General features: G+C 47.7%; 7 protein-coding genes across 7 annotated transcripts; 4 read left to right on the top strand and 3 right to left on the bottom strand.

The window, feature by feature from the left end:
- Window positions 1-2,347: 2,347 nt before the first annotated feature.
- On the bottom strand, window positions 2,348-6,094 carry CABS01_13971 (short-chain dehydrogenase; the record flags this gene model as incomplete). Its single annotated transcript, XM_060547312.1, has 6 exons — window positions 2,348-4,427; window positions 5,126-5,234; window positions 5,292-5,608; window positions 5,691-5,797; window positions 5,847-6,002; window positions 6,053-6,094. The coding sequence occupies 6 exons, from the start codon at window positions 6,092-6,094 to the stop codon at window positions 2,348-2,350; spliced, it is 2,811 nt and encodes a 936-aa protein (XP_060394425.1).
- Window positions 6,095-6,685: 591 nt separating this feature from the next.
- On the top strand, window positions 6,686-7,174 carry CABS01_13970 (uncharacterized protein; the record flags this gene model as incomplete). The annotated part of the gene is made up of 1 exon (XM_060547311.1): window positions 6,686-7,174. The coding sequence occupies one exon, from the start codon at window positions 6,686-6,688 to the stop codon at window positions 7,172-7,174; it is 489 nt and encodes a 162-aa protein (XP_060394424.1).
- Window positions 7,175-7,436: 262 nt separating this feature from the next.
- CABS01_13969 (carbamoyl-phosphate synthase subunit L) lies at window positions 7,437-9,922 on the bottom strand (the record flags this gene model as incomplete). The annotated part of the gene is made up of 2 exons (XM_060547310.1): window positions 7,437-9,645; window positions 9,720-9,922. The coding sequence occupies 2 exons, from the start codon at window positions 9,920-9,922 to the stop codon at window positions 7,437-7,439; spliced, it is 2,412 nt and encodes an 803-aa protein (XP_060394423.1).
- A 737-nt stretch (window positions 9,923-10,659) lies between these two features.
- On the bottom strand, window positions 10,660-12,601 carry CABS01_13968 (4-coumarate-CoA ligase; the record flags this gene model as incomplete). Its single annotated transcript, XM_060547309.1, has 5 exons — window positions 10,660-11,003; window positions 11,052-11,761; window positions 11,817-11,856; window positions 11,906-12,175; window positions 12,238-12,601. The coding sequence occupies 5 exons, from the start codon at window positions 12,599-12,601 to the stop codon at window positions 10,660-10,662; spliced, it is 1,728 nt and encodes a 575-aa protein (XP_060394422.1).
- Window positions 12,602-12,925: 324 nt separating this feature from the next.
- On the top strand, window positions 12,926-20,276 carry CABS01_13967 (3-hydroxymethyl-3-methylglutaryl-CoA lyase; the record flags this gene model as incomplete). Its single annotated transcript, XM_060547308.1, has 13 exons — window positions 12,926-13,106; window positions 13,657-13,900; window positions 13,956-14,212; window positions 14,279-14,372; window positions 14,557-14,854; window positions 15,512-15,933; window positions 16,018-17,339; window positions 17,768-17,925; window positions 18,185-18,261; window positions 18,318-18,488; window positions 18,780-18,910; window positions 18,960-19,876; window positions 20,202-20,276. The coding sequence occupies 13 exons, from the start codon at window positions 12,926-12,928 to the stop codon at window positions 20,274-20,276; spliced, it is 4,347 nt and encodes a 1,448-aa protein (XP_060394421.1).
- Window positions 20,277-21,057: 781 nt separating this feature from the next.
- Window positions 21,058-21,260, top strand: CABS01_13966 (uncharacterized protein; the record flags this gene model as incomplete). The annotated part of the gene is made up of 2 exons (XM_060547307.1): window positions 21,058-21,094; window positions 21,148-21,260. The coding sequence occupies 2 exons, from the start codon at window positions 21,058-21,060 to the stop codon at window positions 21,258-21,260; spliced, it is 150 nt and encodes a 49-aa protein (XP_060394420.1).
- Window positions 21,261-23,196: 1,936 nt separating this feature from the next.
- CABS01_13965 (uncharacterized protein) lies at window positions 23,197-24,291 on the top strand (the record flags this gene model as incomplete). Its single annotated transcript, XM_060547306.1, has 2 exons — window positions 23,197-23,419; window positions 23,477-24,291. The coding sequence occupies 2 exons, from the start codon at window positions 23,197-23,199 to the stop codon at window positions 24,289-24,291; spliced, it is 1,038 nt and encodes a 345-aa protein (XP_060394419.1).
- Window positions 24,292-24,433: the final 142 nt, after the last annotated feature.

The following is a 24,433-nucleotide window of genomic DNA, read 5'->3' as shown; positions in this document are numbered from 1 at the left end:
ATAATTATAATAAATATAAAAGAGGACCGGGGGCGTAGGTTAAAAAAGTCCTCTATATAAAAACTAATATAGTTCTTATATAGCCTCTAGTTATTTTATATTTAATAAATAATATTATAAAGCTTAGTAATATTTTATTAAAATTATAATTAAAAATACGCTTCTTAATAATAAAAAAGGATAATATACTTATAAAAAAGGGAGCGCTACTTATAATAGCCTTAGTAAGGGCCTAGGCTATTAACTATAAAATAATTAATATATTAATATACCCCTTAGCTAAATAGTTATTAAAGTAGTATATATACTAGCTATTATTTTTTATAAAATAATAATTACTATCCTTAAGGTCGGTATACTAAAGGGCTATTTTAAAATAAAATAAGTACTAAATCTCTTATTTCTTAAAAACCTCTTTTTTAAACTTTTTAAGGATTAAGTATATATTAAATAGGCTTAGAATAATAAAGAGAATTATACTTATTATAGGGGGTACTTTTACTTTTTAGCGTTTTTTTTTACTTTTTACTACCCTTTTAAAAAGAGCTAGCTTTACGTTTTTTAAATTTTAAAATAATATTAAATATAAATTTTTAAAATAATAAATATATAATATACCCTTTTTAAAAAGCTTATTATTTAAACTAGTCTTATTTTTATTTTTAAATTTTAAGGGGGGGATAAGTAAAAGCCCGTTAGAGCTCTTATTATTATTATTTATTTTATTATTACTTTTATTATAATTATTAAAAAGAGCTTTAAACTTAATAAAGTCTTTAGTATTTTAATTAATAACTTTAATATCCTCTTAATTAAAAAAAAAGAGCTTAGTAACTAGGCCTTAATAAATAAGTAAGAGGTTATAAGGGGGGGAGACGATTTAAAGAGGCTCGTTAATATTATTACTTATTTAAACTCTTAGTAAACTATATAATACGTATATAAGAAATATTATAAAAATTATATAAAACTTATTATTATTTCTAAATATATTAAATATTTATATTTAAAATAAAATTAATAAACGATTTAATAATATAAACGCGCGCGTATAATAAACGGGGGTATTTATAATAATTATAAAAAGTTAAAAAAAAAAAATAATAACTAAGTAATACTACGAGAATTTAAATATATATAAAGTAGCTAGGTAGCCTTGCTTTTAGTAATTTATATACTAAAAGTAGTATAATACGTACTATTCTAAGTTAGGATTTTATTTATTTTAAATAAAAGGATATATTTATAATAAACGTAGTTTAAAAAATACGTATCCCTTATATTTATTTTTCTTTTATTTATATTTAACTAAATTAGGCTTTTATAAAAGTATTTAGAAATTTTATTTTAAGTATAATAGCTCTTTAGTAATAATAATTAAGGGGTATATTACGTAATAAGAATAGTAATTATACTTTACGAAGTACCCGTTACGTACTAAATTACGTATCTATCTTAGATATTATATATATAGACCTTTTACTTTTATCTATTTCTACTTTAATAGTTAAGCTACTTTTATTATACTCCGTATGCCTATTGCTACGTACTATAACTCGTGACACAGTATGACCCGTCCCTATGGCCGCACGTCAATAAGTTTATCCCGGACCGCTGGCTTGTTCCTGCCGAAGATCCGCTTTATCCCGTGAAGGATGCTTGGAGGGCATTTGCCCGCGGTCCTCGGGATTGCATCGGTCAAGAGATTGCTCTGGTTGAGATCAAGCTGGTCGCAGCCTTGATCATGAGGAAGTACGATGTTGAAGAGGCCTGGGATGAGTGGGATGCTCTCCAGTAAGTTTGGCTATATACTAGCCACAATAATCTCCTCATAGCCATACTGTGCTAATTATCTTATGTTGCGCAGAGGGCCTAAGGCCAAGAAAGATATGGTCCGGGGACAAAGGCTATATGTGGCTGGAGACGGCATCGGGCATCCCAAAGAAGGCATGCCAGTTCGCGTGCGCCTTCGACAGAAATGAAACATGTGCCTGACCTTTGAGATGTCCGTATTGAGATCTCTCTTATAAAGTCCACATTTATCAATCGTCTTGGGTTATCTATGTTACGATATCATCAGGTGTACGAAGGTACAGTCTAACCGCACACACTCCATAGAAGGTGACTGAAATCAACTCAAGACCATTGGTGTCAATCGTTCATAGATGGTGACTTAGCATGGCATACACAAACATTCAAATTGTATTGTTCCACGCTTGGTTGATTAGAATTATGAACAGAAGATCAAAATCCGAACGCTCATGCTCCATATTGGTCGTCATCGTTATCAATTGCTCATTGACTTCAAGTTCGCGTCGAAGAAGCATAGTAGTGAATGTCGAGAATATCACTTCTTCCAAATATCTCGGGAGAAGTTGGCTCTGATCTGATCGGCCTGTTCCTCCATCTCCTTTGTTGTTAAGAGCCTCTTCGGGGCGCTATCTCGATCGAAATTTCCCCAAAAGGAGTCTCTATAGAACAGAAGAGGTAGTATACTGCCCTTCCATACAGCCAATTCGTCTCGGTAGACAACTGTCAGACTTATCATCCATGAAAGAGCCATTATTTCTATGATGAGTAGTATCGCAGGGAAGATGAGCCAATATGGTTTGACGGCTATAAAAGTGACGAGTTGAAGTGATTCGCCGTTGACTACCGATGTGGTGTTGTCTTTTCTTCCCATACCGAATCTCATTTGGTTGGTCAAGGCAGTCGCAAATTCCGTGAAGAGTTGCTTTAGGCTGGCAGGTGTTGAATCTCCGTGGGACCAGAGCCTTGAAAGCCAGATGGCACTCCCACAGTTGATCGAGTTGGGCTGTGTGGAGACCCAACTGCAAGTGCCATTGAAGAATTCTTCTGAGAAATACTGTGACATCAGAAGCTTGAAATTGTTGTCAATGCGGTAGATACACTCTTCGGGAGCCTGAAACGCAGAGCCAATCTCTGAAGTTCTCCCCGCGTTTACGTGTCGTACCATGGAGGGGTCTGCGCCTTGTGAGAGGTTTCCTTCGGTATATATCTTCCCTTTGATGAGGCAAGGCAGCTGTACTGCAGATAGATCCCAAGCTTGTTTGGGCCCTGTAGACTTCTTATCGCGAATATCGTAACTCATTGGGGTCTCCGTAATGGGAGTCTCGGATAGGACTCCTCGACTAATGATTGCCGAGTATGTCCGAATACAAGGGTAAAGCGAGCAAGTGATGGCTATGGCGTGTTTGGGTTTGTTTACGTTGATGTTGCCGTCAAGGGCCGTGCTTGTCAAGACAGTGACATTCGCAAATGAGACCGAAGCCCGTTCGAGCGCCTCTAGCGGTATGGTACCATTGGTCCACGATAGATCGCCTGATATAACCCTCATCCCTCCTTCTCTATCCGTGTTGATGATTGAAATTCCGTTTGCCAAGCTGTGATTAATGGCCTGAAGATTGTCGATCAAGCCCCGATGATCGATCATTTCTCTAATATCAGTGCAGATATTGCAAATGCCGGCGGAAGCATGAGTAACGTTCAACCCAGCTTTGACGGAGGTGTTTGAGCCAAGACCGATGAAAGTGCAGTTTCCTGTTGGACAGGTCGGCACAACAACCGAATCAGAACCGTTGCGGCTCAAGGCGAGAGTCTGAATTGCACCCTTGATGTCTGACCTCAAAGCCATGCCTTCGTTGTCACCGATAAGTGTTCTGATGTTCAGGCCGTCAACATGTCGCGTCACCGGGATCATTCCAGTGCCAGGGCCAAGAGTTTCGTTCTTGTCGACGTGCCCGATAGATTGCTGAACGAAGGGCCCAACAGCAAAGGACGATACGAGGACAACCACAGCGACGAGAATCGATGGGCTGCGCCAAGTGACAATTCTCATCAACTTCAGCGCCCCCCAGACGCCACGAGTACCATCATCGAAATGCTGCAGGTTTCCCATCCGGCGTTGAGAAGATTTGTCGCACCAGAACCACGTCCACTTCGCCTGGGCGATGAGCTCGGTTGCAATAGATACCAAGATCCCTCGAAATATGGTGGAGAGTAAATTGACAAGAGAATTCAGAGTTATGATCCGATCCAAGGGCCAGTCTCTCAGGGGGTGATCATCTTGGCCGAGGATAACCGTGATTGTCACGGCCAAGAGACATGTGGCAAGAACGAGAGATAGAATCTCCCAAATCCATAGGAAAAGGACGGATTTACGTGTTTGGCTGTCTTGTTGGGCCTCGCAAATATCTTCATCCTGGAATCGTTGCTTAGATAGGCTCGGCCTTTGAGGGCTAAGCGGAGCGCATGGTGATGGGGTCTCGGAAAATCCGTCGCTGGCTGTAGTCCATTGCTCGAGTTCAGTTGATGTGGAGACTTGTTTGTTCAAGTCGCGATTGTCGCTTGCAGATGTCGCCATCGACACGTTCTCACCGGTGACGTATATTTGGTAGTTGAAGAAGCTGTATGAGAATTAGATTATGGCTCAACTACTTGAGAAGATGACCTTGGATTTATATCATGGTTGACCTGGCACTGTTCATTAATTTGTGTCACACCAGTTGTGAATCATACCGATGAAGCCAGGCTGCTGCTAGTACGACGAGAGTGAGGCTCAAAATCTACGTTTTTGCTGACCTCAGAGACGAGCATAGGATCGTTTCCAATAACTCATCCACATTGGCCTCAATGCAAATACCCGAGTGGCCCATGCTTGAGCCATTTGCTGAGTTCAAAAGTTGCCTCGTGAGGCTGTGCCGTGGCCATCTGTCGCACTTGAGCAACGAAGCACGGTCATATGAGACATACACACGCAATGGTACCACATGAGGTATCCTAAGTTTATTTCAGAAGAGAACATGACCGTTTGATGTTTGTTAAATACCGCACATGAGTCATTCTTCGGATTGCTCACCGAAGTCGACCGTGAGTGAGAGGGCGCCTAGGAGTAGTCGGGCAAAGCAGTCATCCGTGTCGTTTCTGAGAGGCGACTGCAAAGTGATAGCTTACCGATTCAATACGAAAACCCGCAGATATCCGTCTGATCGGCCTCGCCGAGGTACGGTTGCCATGTCTTCATCAAATCCATTCTTTATTTCCGTGGTGGGATACGAACGACCCTCCAAATCCAGTCTCAATGCTGGCTTTGTATATGACTGACAGCATGTCCTTCACCGAAGACTCTGTGGTAGTCGGGCCGGCGAAATGTGGTGCGTACTTCGCCATCTTGCCAAGCATGGCCATTCCCTTCTGCTTTTCTTCCTCTGTAGCTGGCAAGATGTTAGAACTTAGACGCAATTAGAACGAGGACAGATAGTAGTTCTTACCGTTGTCATACAGCCCCGTATCGATCACTCCGGGCGAAATGCTGAAGAATAGAATGCCTTGATGGGAGTGTTCCGCACTGAATTTGGCCACAGCTGTATTCAGTGCTGCTTTGCTGATCGAGTAAGGGGCTCCGACCTCGATGCCGGACTTGGATATGAAGTCCAAGTCAGCCATACCGGATGAGACTGTGACCACCTTCTTTGCAAGACCTCTCTGGATGAGTGGTAGGGTGAGATTGAAGAGATGAACATTGCCGACGACATTCGTACGGAACGAGTCGAATAAGTCCTGTTCTAGCCGCTTCGGTTTCTCTCCCCTTTTGTTTACTTTGTCAGCCCCTTGGTATGGATGTGTCGACAATGCCTTCTCTGAGATTCCGTGGAATTTAATAGACTCACAGAACGCTAATGCCATCGTAAGATGACCAGGTTGAGATGAAAGCCGCATTTGCAATGACATAGTCGATGCTTCCACCCGTGATTTCCGATGCAGCATTCACGGCTGCCTGAGATTTGGTCTTAGTGAAGATCCTCAATTTTATGCTAGGTGCTTACCTTTATCGCATCGAAGTCATCAATGTCAGCTTGTAGGACGTGGATGTTCTTCCGCTGCAGCTCGGCGTCCACCTTCTGCTTAGTAGCCTCGGCATTTCGGACAACCCCAATGACGATGTTGTTTGCATCGGCAGATAGTTGCCGAAGAAATTCAAACTTGGCCAAATTAGCATTCCATTTGGCGACGTTGAATGCAATGGACTTACTCCAAGCCCCCTGGAGGCTCCGGTTACCAAATATGAAGACATGAGGATCGTGTTGAAGTGTGTACGTGCTCACAGTTCTTTCCGCGTAGAAAGATTTAGCGTAAATCAAAAGCGACCAAAACGTCTCAGTCGAAGTAGCAGTGAGAGTGTCTGTATTAATAAACTTTTGAGCACCGTGATATGAAGAGAATTCCATTTGGCTTAGAAAGCTATGGAACGGGGTTGAGTTCTACCGTAGGAGCAACTTCGATTACTAAACTTCGTCCGCGATACTCGGCCGGATTGTTGCACTTCCTGAACACTGGCTTGATTATCAAGCATGGGAAATAGGGATTTTGGTCAGAACCACCACGCCTGGAAAACGTTTCAGTAATCGAACGGAGGCGGAGGATTGGGGTTTCAGCCTCAACTAATTCGACGTGGTTTGCAAGGAAAGAGCATGACTCCGAAAGTAATCGAAGCAAAGCCTGGTCTCAAGAGTAATTTCTAACATACCTAGCAGACAGAGAAAATCGAATGCCATAAATTGCACGTGGAACATTCCAATTGTTCAACTCTACTTTGCTAGCTTGCAACTAGCACAGTAACTTTCGCTTTTCACCATTGCTCAGGTTCCGCAGCTATCTTTCAACCATGATCTTGAATAACCTGGTTCTTCTTGCAGGAACTGTGGCTTCGCTTAGCACTTCTTCTACATTACCTCATCATGAGAACCCCGAAGCTATCAGCTGCTCCACATCAGCGAGCCAAGCGACACCCAGTTGGCGGCAGCAGCAGATTTTCGAGACGTTCATCCAGAGATTCTTCGTCCAAAAAGATGCAAAGGCGGCAATTTTAGCCAACATGTCCGTAAACTACACCCAGCACAACCCCAACGCTCTCAGCGGACGCCAAAACGCCATCGACTATGTTGGCCCAATCTTCGACGCTGCGAACTTCACAATCCTGCGGCACTCGTTTAGCAACAACACTGGATGGGTTCATACCAAAATGGAGATTCCAGGCTTGCCGCTGACTGCGGTGGTGGATATTTTCAGGTTCCAAGGAAGCTGCATTGTTGAGCACTGGGATGTTGCAACGGCGATGCCGCCTAATGCTACAAATCCTTTGGCGCTATTTTGAGGGTTGTTCACTCTGTTTCGGAGAACGAAGCAGTTGATAACCGGATGACGATGGAGTATCTGAGATGAACCATACTATGTAATAAGAATGAAGCTCTCGGAAAAGCATGTGCTCTGCTTCAAGTTGTCATTTCTGGCATGATGCAGACATACAGGCATCAAACGACTTCGGATGTAGACCTTAATTGAAACCATACTTGGGGAAAGCATTGAAAGTAAACTAAAAAATGATAGTTGAACTAATGAAATTATGGCAAGCAAGACTACTCAACTGAACAAAGTACAACGCCTTCATCCACCGCATCACCAATCCTCCACTTTGTATGAAATATTCCAGAAACACCTACGATGATGTTGATCTCCATTTTCATGCTTTCGATCACCATGACACATTCACCCTTATTGACCTCCCCGCCAACGGACTTGGCAATCGACAGCACTTTGCAAGGCATTGGGGCTTTGACCTCGCTTTGCTGGTCACTGTTGGAAAGCGCTTCCTTTCTCAAATTGGTATAGAACGAGAGCAAAGTATCTTTGCGGAACTCCTTCCACTCCCCAAGCTGCTGTAAATGACAGAATACCCTGACAGTTTCATTGAGTGGCAGACTTTGACGACCTTCACCAATATTTGGGATGGCAAGGTATGCGCGAACCTGGTGGCCATTCACCGACATACTCATGGATATTGGTGATGACAAAGAGCTCGCCTTCGAGACTAGCGACCGCTCGCCAGATAATGGCTTCAGCTCGACGTTTCTGATGTTGAAAACAGGCCCCGACCATGCCTCTCCTGTCCGAATGGCTCGACTTGTGGCAGTGTAAGTGGCAGTCAAATTCGATGCCGGTGGTAGTTCTACCCCCTCTTTGGATGAAGAATCCTTCTCATCCAGGCTGTGGTGTGTCACAGGGTAGAGACAGACATCCCACTCGTTGTCGGCGTTGCTGGAGCTAGGTTTGGGAAGACAGGCCTCGCACCTAGTAATACCTCCAGAGGCGGATTTTGAGTCTCTAAGGGAGATGATCTCGCAGCTTTGGTGGAACGGGTCAAACTTTTGGTTGTGGAACTGACGGCGGACTGTCCGGAAGTGACGACGACCACCAACTTCCCGGGGTTCGTCCTTCTGCAAATGTTGCAGAAAGATACTAGGAATAAGTGAAATATGGGCTGGCAAGGCCGGCGTGTATGGACTTCGAAGCAAGTCGTCGATATTGTTTGGAATGAATGATGTCTTGTAGCCAAAGTCCTGGAAGGCTGGGTGCAACAAACAGCTTTGAAGGAATAACTGGTTTGTCCTAATTCCAATGCACGGAGTGTTTGCCAGCTCTCTGGCAAGTATGTTGATTGCCGCAGATCTTGTCGGTGCCCAGACAACAATCTTGCAGATCATCGAGTCAAAGTAGATCGAAACTGATGTTCCACTTTGAATCGCTGTCTCATAACGAATAACCGAGCCCGGGCTTCTTCCTGGAGATGCAGGCTTCCATAACAAGATCTTGTCATGGCTGGGAAGGAAGTCTCGCTGGGGGTCCTCCGCACAAAGCCGACACTCAATTGCATGCCCAGTCTGTGTAAGATTTGACAGCTGAGGGAGCTCTGAGAGACGACCTTTGGCCGCAACAAACAGTTGCAAAGCGACAAGATCAACTCCGACGACTTCCTCCGTAATCGGATGTTCGACTTGCAGTCGCGTGTTAACCTCAAGGAAATAGAACTTTCTCGTCGATGTGTCGAAGACGAACTCCACGGTCCCGGCTCCTTCGTAGCCTATCAACTTGACGATTCGGACGGCTGTCTCGCTCATTTTCTGCCTGGTGTCGTCATCGAGAAAAGGGCACGGTGTTTCTTCGATCACCTTCTGGTTGCGACGCTGGATCGAGCAATCTCGCTCAAAGAACGACACTACTTGACCATACTGGTCACCAACCACTTGGATCTCAATGTGCTTACTGTTCTCAATGAACTTTTCCAGAATGCAGTCTCCTGAACCAAATGAGCGTTGAGCTTCTGACTGCGCTCTACTCAGTTCCGTCATCAGCTGCGATGGTTCGTGCACAACTCTCATACCCTTGCCTCCGCCGCCTGCGGAAGCTTTCAGCATCACGGGAAAACCGATGTCGACAGCTGCTCTTTGCAGGTCTTCAGCTTCAAGACTGGTGCCAGTAAATCCTGGGATCAATGGAACATCGGGAGCATTCTGCCGGAGATAGTCTTTGGAAGAGCGCTTGTCGCCTAGTGTGGACATGGCTTTGGCTGGAGGGCCGACGAAAATGAGTCCAGCGTGGCGTACACTGTCAGCAAAGTTTGCGTTCTCGCTCAAGTAGCCATATCCTGGATGAATTGCGTCGGCGTGTATATTTTTTGCAGTGTTTACCAGGAGATCAATGTCGAGAAACGGATTTCTCTCGTTCTTCTCCATAGAACCAATGCAGATCGACTCGTCCGCATCCTGAACATGTCGTGAAACAGCATCTCTGCAAGGAAAGTCAACAAACCGTGCATCAAGATAAATGTAATGTTCTCGTGTTGTAATTTGTTTGGAACTTACTCTTGAGTATAAACCGCTACTGATGCTACATTGACTTTCTTGCAAGTAGCAATTATTCGACAGGCAATCTCGCCCCTGTTCGCGATCAACAGTTTTCGAATTCGAGGGTGTCCGTCTTCGCCGAGCGGAACATCGGCCACAAAAAGCTCTTTGCTGGAAGATCGTGCTCCCGTTATACCATCAGTTTGCTGGATAGCTACCATTGTGACGGGGATGATGTAGGATTTTGGAGATAGGAAGACTCGCTCAAGCCCGTTTCTCGAGACTTAATACATGTAACAGTGACTTTGGTTGATTAAGCTATTCTAGGAGCTTCAAAGTCCATTTTTGATAATGGGATTGGCCAACATCATAGAGCTTTCGGATCTCGGGAACAGTGAACCGCGCTCCGGATAGTGTCTGTGACACGGCATAGATGCCCTTGCCGGCGGGTATGCTCGGGAAAGCTGCAATATTAGCGCCGGGAAGCGGTCCGGACAACAGTACACTGTGTGGGCCCTGGCACCCGGCTCCTCGGAACTTCAACCTGTTGAAGGTGGCAAAGCGGCAGAACTTACCACAGCAAAGTTCTCTGGGTTTTCAAGACGATGTGATACTGTAACTCTGGCAGACGAAGTGTTCCAGTCAATAGAAACATGAGCAGGCAGTTTATGTCTCACTGTGTTGCATTGCTCTAGCGTGTGCAATCGCCGACTTAGAATGATACTGTGAATGGAACAGTGAGCGCCATGCTTGATTCTACATTGATGATGCAATGACAACTTGGTCAATTAAACGATGTTTCTTTACTGAAACTGCGAGGGGCGTGATTGCATTCATTGAGATTAAATCAAACATACACACCAGGTTCGCTCGTTTGTGGACACCCAAAATGCAGCAAGTAGTGTGCAGTGTTTTGCAAGTCTGAAGCGAAATGAAACAACGGTAAAAGAAGCTAATCCTACAACTTTGCCTTCCTTGCTGACTTGTTGAGCAGCGCGTCTCCCAAATCGCGTATGAGATGCTTCTGATACTTTCCACTCCCAGTCTTAGGCAGACCGGTTCCAACATCAGGGTGACCAATCCAAAACACATGCTCAGGGGCCTTGTGCCGTCCCAACTTCTCCGTAACCCAAGCCTTGACTTCCGAATCAGTCAGCTTCACAGTGCCGTTCGCTGTCTGCAGAAAGCTCGCGACCACCTCGCCATATCTTTTGTCCTGGAGGCCAACGACACAAGCCTCTGAAATAGCGGGGTGGCTGAGCAATCGATCCTCGATCTCAGTCGGAGAGATGTTCTCGCCACCTGCCAGATATTTAGTTGAAGTCTTCGGAACTCAAATTTGAAACTTACCACGAATAATCAAGTCCTTGATGCGTCCTGTGATGTGAGCATAGCCATCAGCGTCGATCAAGCCCTCGTCGCCTGTGTGCATCCAAACCACTCCATTGTCGTCGACCTTCATCACTTCTTTCGTCTTTTCTTGTTCTTTCCAGTAACCCTTCTGCAATGCGAAACCACTGGTGCATAGTTCTCCTCGAGTTCCATGTGGCACAATGGCTCCTTGAGCATCTACCACTTTGGCCGCAGTATGTGGAAGGGCCTTGCCCACGGACGCATTTCTCTTCTCATGAGCATCCTCAAGGGACGTGATAAATGTAACTGGGCTGGTCTCTGTCATCCCATAAGCGATCAGAATGCCCTCAACGTGCATCCTCTCGCGAATATCGGTCATCAAAGCGGCTGGCACAGGAGAGCCTGCGATGAGACCTGTCCGCAGGGTGCTGATTGGAGAGCCTGACTGCTGAAGCGCCTCCAACTCGGCAAGAAACATGCTTGGAACTCCAAGAAGGGCCGTCGCCTTCTCGTTCAACACAGCGGATAGTGTTGCCTCTGCATTGAAATTATCAGAGGGAAACACGATGGAACTGCCGTGGCAGAATGAAGCAAGGAACCCCATGATGAGCCCGAAGCAGTGGAACAGAGGTGGGGGGCAGCACACAACGTCTGCCTCGGTCAGTCGCATGGCGTCCCCCACAAATTGAGCATCATTCACCAAGTTGCTAGACAGTTCATCAGCTTGGTATTTCTCACTCAGGGCTTGGCGCGGTATCTTACATATGAGTTAGAGTAGCGGCCTTCGGGCGACCCGTGGTTCCTAGAGGATGTTGAGCACGGGATGGAATCTAGATGGTAGCTAAACTCACCGGAAGTAAACTGGAGGTTCAGTACATCCGAAGGGCGAACCTTGCGTGCTGCTCGTCTCAAGACGGAGTCGTTCATGAAAATTGACTGTCCGCGGTTGAAGAAGAAACTGTAAGATTCAAGCATGCTACCCTGAGGAGCTTGTTCGAACTTTTGCAGGTAGACAATTTGTTTGAGCGGAGACTGTCCTTTGTCAAGACTCAAGAGACTTTCTAGGTGCGGCGACAGCGACTTTGTCCCTATTTTAGGCGACATCAAAAGGAGTTTGCAGCCTTTGGCATTGTGAAGAATTAGTAGAGGACCAGTTTTGAGATAATCACCATGGTTTGCTTACCACTGGCTAACACGGCATTTTTCAACTCGTCGGGCGAGTACGTATTGTTGAAAACTACGTAGGGGCATCCAATGCGAGCAGCCCCAAGAAAAAGCTCAATGTACTGATAGCAATTCCCCGCAATGATTCCCACACGGTCTCCGTGATGGAGTCCAACCTCAAGGATTGCTTTGGCTATAACTTTGCTGCGGTCTGCGAGCTCCCGATAAGTGAGCCGTGTAGACTGCCACGGGACAATGACGGCAGGGCGGTCCCCATACTTTTTCGACTGTTCTTCAATGATTGAACCAAGCGGCTTAAGGATAAGAGGCGGCGAGGCAGGCCCCTGAACCAGAGAGAGCGATGCATCCACCGAAGGCGTCATGATTGCGGAAGGTGAGGTAAGGTACTTGACGATGAGAACGATGGGTAGAAAAGACAATCAATAATATGAGCCAGATGCGAGATTTCGTCTATGAAAACTAATCTACATACCATAAGTCATAAATACTGTTCCCCGGATGTCTGATAGCCGACATCGAGGTGGGCCAACCGGGGCCCGAGGGGCACGCGGGGATCGGTCCGGCAGAGCGCCAATGCCCCGACCCATACTCAGAAACCCAGTACTTCTACCGAGTCACACGCGACCAAGACGCAACTGACTCTGCTCGATACCCACAGCTTTACCTCTTCCCTCAATTTGATCAACATGATTGAGCAGCTTTTTCCCGTCGAGAAGTCAACCGTTGACCTCACTGCATCCAACTTCCAAGCGAATCGTCAAGCATGGGAGCCGGTTTTGCAAGAATTTGACAGTTATCTGAAAGATGTGTCCTCGGAAGGGGATGAGGCTTCCACATTGAGACACCAAACGAGACACCAACTGCTGCGTAAGTCGCTTTTTGGTAATTAACATATTGAGACAATTGAGCTGACTAGCACGGTCCAATGAAGCACGAGACAGGATTGCGTTACTGCTCGATGCAGACTCGCCGTTTCTTGAGTTAGGATGCTTCGCGGGGTTCAGGATCTCCGGGTCTAACTCCTGCGCAAATATCATTGCAGGTATCGGCCTTGTTAGGTGAGTTCACTTGGGAGCACTGGTTATCGATCCATTTCTAACAGAGAACGAGTCAACGGCCATGCCTTCTTATGTCGCATATCCCAACGCAGAGTGGAGGAGCTTGGAACGAGATGACAGGTGAGGGCTTATTCTCCATTTCTCTCGAGGCCAGACTCCTAACATAAGGGCAGTCCTCAAGGTCAACCGTATACTTGAAATAGGATTCGAGAACGATCTGCCTCTAATCTCACTGGTTCAGTCGGTAGGATTACCATCACCAAGCGGAATGAAAATATTCTGACTATCAAAGGCCGGTGTTTTCTTACCTCAACAGTTTCGAGTCTTCCATAAAGGTGGCCAACTCTTTCGTGATCTAGCGATACGATCTCAGCAAGGCAAACCTTCGTGTGCCATTGTCTTTGGCTCCTCAACTGCTGGAGGCGCCTATCATCCTGCGCTTTCTGATTACACCATTTTCGTGGAGAATCAGGCTCAAGTGTTTCTGGGAGGACCTCCACTAGTGAAGATGGCCACTTCCGAGGTGGTCACTGCCGAAGAGCTGGGCGGGGCCAAGATTCATGCATCAACAACCGGACTGGCTGATCAGATCGCGATGGACGAGTATGGAACTCTCGATCTTGCTTAGGTCTTCATCTAACTGACACCATTATGACAGGTTTGATGCTATTCAGAAAGCTCGCGAATGGGTTGCAACACTTCGCACCCCGGAGCCCAGTCGCCTACTCCCCAATACGTCAGACCCTGTACCTCCTCGGTATTCTATCGATGATCTCCTCTATCTGTTGAACACCGACATTCGTAAACCATTCGACATGCGCGAGGTGTTGCTCCGACTTGTTGATGACTCCAGAATGGCTATCTTCAAGCCGAGCTACGGAACGAATATGCTGACGGCTTGGGCGGACATCCTCGGTAAGGAGCTGTTCATCACCCAATCACCTTTCACAAACAAGGTTCACTGATACATATACAATGAAGGGTTTCGTGCTGGCATTGTGGCGAACCAGACTCCTGTGATCCATCCACACGAGGCCCTCAAAGCCGCGCAGTTTATTCGGCTTTGCAACCAGGAGTAAGTCTCTTAAGCTCAGAGCTTTTCCTCGTTCTAGCTGACCCAGCTTTAGAAATACGCCAATCATTTTCCTCCACAATGTCACTGGCTTCATGGTAGGTACTAAAGCAGAGCATTCTGGAATCATCAAAGCAGGCGCACAACTTGTGTCCGCGGTAAGCTGCTCAACGGTCCCTCATATTAGCATCATCCTTGGAGCATCTTACGGAGCCGGCAACTACGCCATGTGCGGCCGATCATACTGCCCAAGATTCCTCTTCACGTGGCCGACGGGGCGATGCAGTGTCATGGGCCCAGATCAGCTTGCAGGTGTTGTAGAAACCATCAGAACCAAGTCAAATGGCGGTAGCAAGCTCTCCCCAGAGCAGATCAAAGCCCAGGCAGCGCAGTTACGGGAGGATGCGTACAGAGATTCGACGAGCTATGCAACCAGCTCGATGCTTATCGATGATGGTATCATTGACCCGAGGGACACTCGTGATGTTCTTGGAATGTGCTTGGAGATTGTGGGGTTGTCTGGCCAAAAGAGTGCTGAATCACATCGTTTCCTAGCAAGAATTTGATCGTATTTAGGTTATGCTCTGTATAATTATATGAACCATTTTCCGAGTCCTCTCAATCTGCGCATTTAATTTGGTAAAGTCTCCCTTACTCCAGCATTAAGGGTAGCAGCATCACTTTGACCAGATTAGACCTTCACCCTCATGCTCAAATATAATGGACTGCGATCCTCGTGTTCTAAGCCCGTTCAAATGCGACCATGCACGTGGTACGGTATGAGGTGTAAGCTCGGGGTCATGAACCTTAACCACGAGGGTGTGGATCCTAAGGAGAGGGGATTAGAACAATTGGAAGATGACAGTCTTGAGTCATTCAATTGGGTACTTGGGGTGGAAGTCAGGTACCTATCCAACCTTAGCCGGGCGGTCCGGAATCCCGGCGTACCCCAGATTTCCAGCCGAGGTGGCTGTTAGGTACGTACCAGGGCCCACCCGGTCCGGGACCGACCTGGAGAGCAAAGCCGACGGGAGCATTCTTGGATGGGAAGGATGCACACAAGGGCTCCTGCAGGCCACTTACAGCGATCTTTGGCATTCTCTTCTACTGCTAAACCTCGATCCAATATGGCGGGCTCCAAGACTGTGAGAATCGTCGAGGTTGGGCCTCGTGACGGCCTTCAAAATATCAAGACGGTGGTGGATACGTCGACGAAGCTGGAACTCATCCAAAGATTACAGGATGCAGGACTCCAGAATGTCGAAATCACGTCTGTCGTTTCACCAAAGGCCATACCGCAACTTGCAGATTGCCGCAAAATACTTTCCGCCCCTGTTGTGAAGAGGTGGCAACAAACCAATGGTACACTGCGTATGCCAGTTTTGGTTCCGAACACCAAAGGCTTACGCATCGCCCTCGAACATGGTGTTAGGGAAGTGGCTGTCTTCGTCAGTGCGACAGAAGGCTTCAGTCGAGCAAACATCAACTGCACTGTCGATGAGAGCTTGGAGCGTGCCAAGCAGGTGGCCTCGGTGGCCAGTGCAGCCGGGGTGCTTGTGAGGGGGTGAGTTCGTTTTTCTTTCCTGGAATGTTTGTTGGTGTTTCAGCCTCTATATACAGTCATCTAACTTCGTTTCTCTTATGGCAGATACGTCTCTTGCATCTTTGCCGACCCTTTCGACGGTCCTACTCCTTTACCTGCAGTCTCCCGCGCTGTGCGAAGCTTACTCGATATGGGCTGCTACGAAGTCAGCCTTGGAGATACTTTGGGTGTCGGAACACCACCAGACGTTCGACGGCTACTTGAATATCTCAAGGCTCAGAACATCCATACCGAGAGATTAGCTGGCCACTTCCACGATACCTACGGGCAAGCTCTAGCCAATGTGTGGACGGCGTACGAATGCGGTCTACGAACCTTTGATAGCAGCGTTGGCGGCCTAGGCGGTTGCCCTTTTGCACCAGGTGCTAAGGGTAATGTGGCTACGGAAGATGTTGTATATTTGTTTCAGCAAGCTGGGGTTGATACCGGTGTAGACCTCCAGCAAGTAGTTGACATCGGGGTTTGGATCTCCCAGGCCCTAGCGAAACCCAACGACAGCCGGGCTGGAGCGGCTCTCGCCAGCAAATCGAAGATCTCATCAACAAAATCATCGAAGATCACCGATCGGCCAAAGGAGGCGTTGGAGTGGTCAATCTTGGAACAGTCTGACAACGTTGTCGTTCGGCGGGCTGGAGCGAACGGTAATATCGTTCTCAACAAGCCTCGAAACGGAAATACCCTCACTTTTCCGATGATATCCGAGATCATCCAGGCATTCAAGTCATTTGAGAGCGACGCCTCAATATCTCGTGTTCTTATTAGCGCAAATGGCAAATTCTTCTGCACTGGGATGGACCTGAGCCAGGCCGCACAGGCAGTCGGCCGGGGCGGTGACGCAAGTTCGAAGCTGTTCCAGGCATTGACAGACTTATTCGAGCTCATCGACAACTCTCCAAAGGTCACGGTCGCCTGCATACAAGGGCCGGCTTTCGGCGGTGGCATTGGATTAGCATTTTCTTGCGACATCAGGATTTCCATCAGCTCGGCAAGCTTCACATTGTCTGAGGCCAAACTTGGCATGTGTCCTGCCGTAATTTCGAGATACGTCATCAGGGAATGGGGATTTGGACTCTCGAGGGAAGCCATGCTCACAGCACGGTCTCTGACAGCTTCCGAGTTGAAGTCTGCTGGCGCCATCTCGATGGTTGCTGAGACGCCTTCGGAACTGGACATCATAACGAAAACCCTCCTCACGCAACTTCGACACTCGTCGCCCGGGGGTTCAAGCATGTCGAAAGAATTAGTCAAGTTAAGTTGGAGGCACGCGGGAATGCCAGAGCAGCGGGACGGGATTTCCAGGCTTTTCAAGACCATGATGGAGCCTGACTCTGATGCCGTCCATGGGATAGCAGAATTCCAGCAGAAGCGTAAGGTCGACTGGGATTCCCTAAATCAGGTTCCGCGGGCAAAGATCTAGCATGAAATATCCAGTACAGTACTTAGATGCTTAGTTCAATTGCTTTGAGTAGACACAATGACAGTGACATGTCGACCGCAACGACAAGCTGCAACTTAAAACCAGCTGTAATACCCACAACCAGGTTGGCTCATCCGGGTGAAAAGAATGGGGAAAGCGATGGAAGTGAACCCACTGCGCTGCTGCGGGCCGTTAATGCCCCCACGCAGACATACATAAACCCCGGTTACCCCGCATTACGGCTCAGCATTACCCCGTATCAATGCTCATCGGTCATTTCACTTTGGGGCGGACGAGCGCGTCTGGGACTTCAGCAATTATATTCATTACATCATTTCGCCCTGCCCGAAAACTGTAGACAACATCAACATGGCGGAGCCCGCGGAATCATCCATAACGAGGCCAGAGAGAAGTCCGGAGTCGAGGTCACCACCAGCCACCGCAGGCATCAAACGCATCCGCCAGGCCTGTACCAGTTGCCGGTAGAGTTCCAAGCCCTTCATCCCTTCTTTGGCGGAGGCCCTGTCAAAGGCCAAGTCGCGTGGAAGTCGCAGAGAAGCTGATATGGCGGCATCTGTCTTAGGCAGAAGAAGATCAAATGTTCCGGGGATCGACCAAGATGTATCAATTGTCGACGGGTGATGCAGCGTTGCCAATACGAACCCTACTCGGCAGTCTCGGCCTCCCTTTCTGGGAACTCGACTGCATTGCTTCTTGGCTTGACTAAAGATGTAATCACTGTTATAAGTGTTTGGCCCTAGAAGATCAGCAGACTGACGACGTGACCCTGTCTAGACGGACCTTCTACAGAGAATTTCTATGATTGAAAGCAAATTAGCTCAGTTGAGCGACCGCGAATCTCAAGAATTCAGGTATGTGTCCATCATCAGATTTTATAACCCAGGATTGTCGTGCTAATACAGCTCAGTTCCGCCGCTTTCAACGAGGCCAATATGCCTATGGAAGACCACAATACTGTGGAAGAGCAGCCTCAATTCCAATCAAATGAACACGAAGATGTTTTAGGCGTTCCTGATTTGGTCAACCAATCATCACCCAACATGTCAACTACCTGGCGTTCAGGGAGCTCACAGTCCCAGTAAGTCTTCTTCGGCGCCTTTGGTAGCTCAAGCACGAAGGACAAAAGAGAAAAAGAAAAAAAAAGGCTAAAATGACGCTTCAGAACATTCAGTACATTCCCGCCTGATTCGGTAACGCAGTCGCTGGTCGACACTTTCTTTCAATGGTGTCACAACCAGCCATACTCTTATTTTCACGAGGGAAGCTTCCGGCAGAAACTAGCGGATGGCCAGCTTTCGAAATGCGTGCTTCTGGCTGTTTTAGCATCTTCCTTGAGGTTCTCAGAACACGAATACTATCGAGACAACAGATCCCATGCCATTGAAGCATATGCAAGAGAAGCATGGTTATCCGTTCTGGGCGATCATATGACGGTGGAAGATTCTTGCAACCTTGAGGTCGCCCAAGCCACCAATATCCTGGCCATCATTGACTTTACCGGTGAGTATTTCGACAACCGGGGCTTCCTTGGTACTAACGCCTTTGTCAGCCGGCCGAACCAGCTCCGCGTGGCTCAAGATTGGGATGGCGATTCGGATAGCTCAGGATCTCCAACTGATGAAGGAGCCCAGTGAAACTCTTCCTCTGGTGGAGCAGGAAGAAAGGCGGAGATCCTTCTGGTCAATCTACCTTCTCGACAAACTGGTCTCCCTCGGCAAACACAGACATTTCGCCATCTTGGACGAGGACTGCCATGTGCGACTACCTTGCGACGAGCTGACATTTCGTTCTGGCGGATGGGGCCAGAATGTGACGCTCCGTCAGCTTCTCGATTGGAGCACCGATGTTGGCGTTGAGAGTGGATTCCCAGTTGCCATCTTGGCATCATCCGTACTCGCTCGCTGCACACGAAGGCTTCTTCACGACCGCAATACCGATGAGACTCCCCCTTGGGACTCGAAATCGGAGTTTGCATCAATCACATCGCTCCTTCTCCTCGTCGAGTCCCGCCTCCACGTCGATCAACATCCCATTAGGAATGTTGTCGATACTTACAGGCTTGATGATGGTGTCATAGATCACCCCGCAATGGGCCATGTCATCTTTGCACGTACAGTATTCCATGTCTGCTACTGCCTTCTCTACCATCCTTTCCTTGTGCGAGAGCAAGTTCGGAGGGTCAAGTGTCAAGTTCCATCAAGTTTCATGCGCCTCGCCTCACAGAAGAGCTATGAACATGCTCGGGATCTGGTCAATTTGTTGCACGATGCAGAAGCAGTAGGGTGCCATCTAGGTGCTTCATTCTACGCATATTCAGCGTGCCTAGCTGGCAGCATTCTCTCGCTTCACATGCACACCGAGAAGGATACCGAGAGCCAGCGTTACTTGGAACTACTGAGTGCAACCCAAGACAGCATATCAATACTTGAAGGAATGGCAAAGTTTTGGGATCATGCGTCCAAGATTGTAAGTTTTCAATTGCTCGATGAGTTGGTGTATTTCAGCCATATATGGGCTAACATTAGTATAGCACCATCGGCTGCTGACTTTCAATGCGAACGCTTATCTTTTCGATTCACTCCTTGACTCGCAGCTGGAATCAGTCATGGATCCAGGATGGGAAAGATCCCTCTGGTCGATGGTCGATTACGGGGAGATGTGCCGCGAATCAAATCTATCTATCCCAAGTCCGAAAATACCAGCGCCTTCGGATTCTCCGAGCTTTCCACACCTCGAACTAGAAAGTGAACAGATGCTGGATTTGGGACTTGATGTACAACAAATATCACAGATCGACGACAACCTGATGAACTTTGATACTCCTAACATCAAGTATCTTCTTGAGCTTGCTTCTGGCGGAGGGTAGCATAGCCTCAACTCAATGCAGCGGCTCATCCTACCTACTTTTGCAAACGAATATCTCGCTGGTTGTGGTCGACAAGGGGATTGTCATGTTAAACGGATACACACATTCATAGTGTGGCTTTCTAGAAGTGGCCTTGAGCTATTACTAGGTACTGTTGAAGGAATCATCATGTTAGATATAGTAGCAAGCGAGCACTAACGCAGGAGCGTACCTACCTTAGTTAGGGCAATTTAGTTCCATGGGTAGTGAGGAAGTTGACGTCAAATGGAGGAAAGAGCAATGAAAAGATGACATTTGACTGTCTTGGGTATCCACCCAGGGTGTCTACCTCACGTACATCTTTCTCGACGAGCATTAAAGGTACCTGGTACTAGGCAGTACCTTAGGCAGGGTCGCTTCCACAACTGACTTTTGTTTGTCCCTTTCACTCCGCTCTTTCCTCTTTGTCACACACACACAGTGCCACATCTTTAATCGAGGTCAAAAAGAATTCACAGGCAGGCGATACCTTTGCTCAGTCTATTTAATTCCCCCCCACCCTGCGAAGACTTTTCTTCCTTCCATCACAGCACACCAAATCGCCAACACGGACGCCAACAAGACCGATTGGAAGGATGCGTTCTTGTTCTTCTACTGAGGATTGCACGATGAAGATATCGATTCACTTATTGCAGGCAAAGTGACATACGACAACTTCATTGTGGAGTTATTGAAGGGAGAGCGCTTACTTCTCAACACTTTGTCTCGTCCCCGGTCGTGGAATCACCTGCTATGGCACCTCATGCGATCCTCTCTGTATCAGACAGGCAAGTGGCTACGATGTTCTCTGCGTTTCATTTTCTAACCTGAAAGTTGGGCCTGGATCTTGGAGAAAATAGCAGCAAGAGCAATTACGATTGGCTTCACGGTTCTCCCTCCGAGACTAAGGAGCCTTGGGTGAACTGGATGGAACTCTTTGACATCTACAGCGAACAAGTTGACTAGTACGAACGAAGTGATTACGAGAATGACCTAAATCAGATATTCTGGGTTCTGGAATATTTGGAAGACCGCGCATTCCAAAATGTCGCCTGGAACCTGACAATGACTGAGGCGTGGATCAGCAACCCCTATCTCCTAGAATTCGAAAACTTTCGGGGTAATCGGCTTGACTGGGCGGTGTCTCTTCCAGTCAATGGGGCTTCATCAAGCGAACTAGGTTTGCCGCATATTCCCGATCTCGAGGAAGGATTTGTCATCAAACATGAGGTTGGCTCGAACGTAATTCGTCTTCATTCTAATAAATGCCGGCTGAGAGATGAAGACTTACTCAGCTTAGCATACTTCCATTACACCACTATGCTTCGCTGGGCTAACCAAATGATGGCAAGAGGCGGCGTTACGAGCATTCAAGACTTCTTCCAAAGCTGGTCGGGAAATCGCCACTGGTCGAAACCGAATAACGCCGTTGATAGATTGATCACCTTGAAGGAGCTGTGGTAGTGCATCAGGATGATAAGCCAATAAGGCTAGTGAAGGGCTTCGAAAGCCTAGCGAACTGGTTTTGGAGAGAGGAAGGCAGAGGTTATTGAATGAGATGAGACCCGAGATGACGATTAGACATATGATCTTTGTGAATCTTGAGCGAGACGGTCGCTGTAGTTTCAGGATGGGGATACTGCTCGGTTTTGACGAGCACTACAACGCAGCAGAATGGGAGAGTTTTTTCGAGAGGAAATAAGGTAGAGCTTAATTGATTTCTTTCTAGAATGGAACGTTGTTCCGGGAGTGTTGGCTTTTTCTTCATGACATACTTAAATCTTAAGCTAAGCGATAGTACCTAGTCCGACTCCAAGGGCAAACCTGCCACATGATGAGCAACCCAGTGGAAGGCTCCCCCATGTTATTGGGTGCGTATCGTGATCGCTAACTAGGTAAGGCAGGTTCGGTAAGGTAAACGAGCGAGACGCACTACCTCCCGTCCCTGGCAATGCTCAAGACGTTGAGGTTCCACTTCCTTCCCTCCCGTCACCAGGAGGGCAGGAAGCCTGAGGCGCACCTTCCGCAAACGCCACGAGAAGCCCTCATATACTCCGTCAAGTCCATTCCTGTCACCAGCCAGCAGGCGCCCCCCTAGGTCGGGGGGTCAGGTCAAACTGGCTGGGTGGTGGAGAGGTTAATGGTCCAACGATTATACGCCAACCAGCCTACTCGACGACAGGCTTAGCGAGTACCCGAGTTCGAGTCCCAGTATGAGCACCAAGAGATGTAGCCCCCAGTCCAGCACCGGGGGGGTGAACTCTTTTGCTTTTTGGTGCTTTGGATCTTTAGATGTGCTTACATGATCGAGGCCTAAGCTACCTTACCGCGCTTCACTGACGACTGCTGCTTGCCTTAATACCAGTCCCCTCGCACTCGCCCTTAAAGGAGAAGGCCCGTTTCGGGCTCCAAACATAGACCGTAATGTGAATAAAGTAGCTCAATGGTGTCTCATCTTATTTTAAAGTAACATGCGTCACGTCGGTATAAAACTAGGTCATTCCCTTCTCTTTCTCTTCAAAGCGAAAGAGGTTTCATGTGTAAAAGATAGGGCCGCCTCCAAGCCGTACTCGACGACCCAAACCAAACCCATCGTGACATGAGAATAGAGATTCACGGAAAATTTGACGAGCTAAAAGTTTCCCGCAGATTAGCAGTTGCAATGTATTGGTATATATATATCACCTGCTCAAGAAGCATCAAAACCAAGGTACTCACTCCTGACATCGACCGACATACCACTCAGATCACTGCCATGGGATTGATGACACTAGTCCACGTGGTCTTTCTCTGCATCGCGCTTCACCAGTTGTTGAAAATCATAGCCATATGGCTCATAACTGGCAGTTGGCACAATCTCTGGAGAATCATACCGTGTATCGCAGACGACGAAGAGTCCAACATGTCCGACCACGAGTCTTCACTCAACTGGGGCGACGAGTTTTCCTTCCTCATCTTCGACTACTCACTTCTCTCTGATGAAGAGGCTTTGGTTCAGCTCTTTCTCGCATGCGTGATGATCAGGCACCAGTCAATCAGAAATGGAGACGAGGAACAAGATGTTGATCCTTCTCACTGGGTATACTTCCCCTGGCGGGTTATGGAGGCCATCAGGCCGCGTTCCGGTATGTATTGGGCATCTCTAAGCTTCAGACCAGGCAGTACTCACGCGCTCGGTGTAGAAATTCAAAGCGAGGACGGGTTTTTAATCAACGTGAACTCTGAATCCGTACACGCTATTAATTCAACGCCTATTCCCGGCGTCGATCAGCACATCGAGCAAGGTAAGTGGCTCACACAGCCGCCTCACGACATCGCCCTTCCCTCTCCGCGAGATGATTCAATGCTCGCCTATCTACGCGCCGAGTTCGACAAGGGGAGCGCAGTTACCGGTAAACCTTTCAACATCCGCTATGAGCTAGGTATGTTCCACCGGGACCTCTATCAGCAACTCACGATGTACCGCTACCGCCGCCTGCGCAGCATCGGTCCCATCACAAGACAAGTCGTCGCTGCGCGAGCCAACAGCCTGTGGGCGAGTAACCCATCCCTACGCCGATTTGAAGAGCAGCACGGGACGGTACCATGGGGCGTCCCAGTGCCCTTTCTAACTTTCCAATTTCTCAACTTTCTCCCGGCGCCCATCGATCCTGGTCCAGGTCTGGAGCGGTCGTGGGTCAGTCAGTTCCAGATTGTCTGTAGTCCCGTCGCCCGCATCGCCTACGTCCGGATCAAGCCGAGCCGTGCTTATAGTGTGAACGGGATGACGGTCGAGGAGGCGGAGTGGATGATTGGCGGGATGAGGCTTCTCCACGTGGAGATGCTGCGTGTCTGGGGTCTCTGTCGTCGCCAGCCGATGTTCTGGTCGGGTGAAGATTTGGCCGCGTTTGCGCGGGATGTCTTTGATGGTGCCGCGGTGAAAGGGAGAGTTCATTTAGATGCGATCTCGAGTGCCAGGGAACATTGGAGGTTTATCCGAGAGATGGAGGGTGTTTGATCTCTCATTGACTTTGTGGGTGGACTGAGAGAGAGTTTCATCTGGGAGATCTTGTCATTTATTGTTGCTTCCATGGATTAAGGTAGATTTCTTTCCGTCAGTAAGTCCTGGTAGACTTTAGGCAGTAGGCTTTGGTTGGTAG

The sequence above is a fragment of the Colletotrichum abscissum genome (genome assembly GCF_030869225.1).
Source record: "Colletotrichum abscissum strain IMI 504890 chromosome Unknown Scaffold_49.1, whole genome shotgun sequence".
In the NCBI taxonomy this organism is placed as follows: domain Eukaryota; kingdom Fungi; phylum Ascomycota; class Sordariomycetes; order Glomerellales; family Glomerellaceae; genus Colletotrichum; species Colletotrichum abscissum.
The sequence above is the reverse complement of the archived record's forward strand: the minus strand, read 5'-3'. Positions and strand labels throughout refer to the sequence as shown.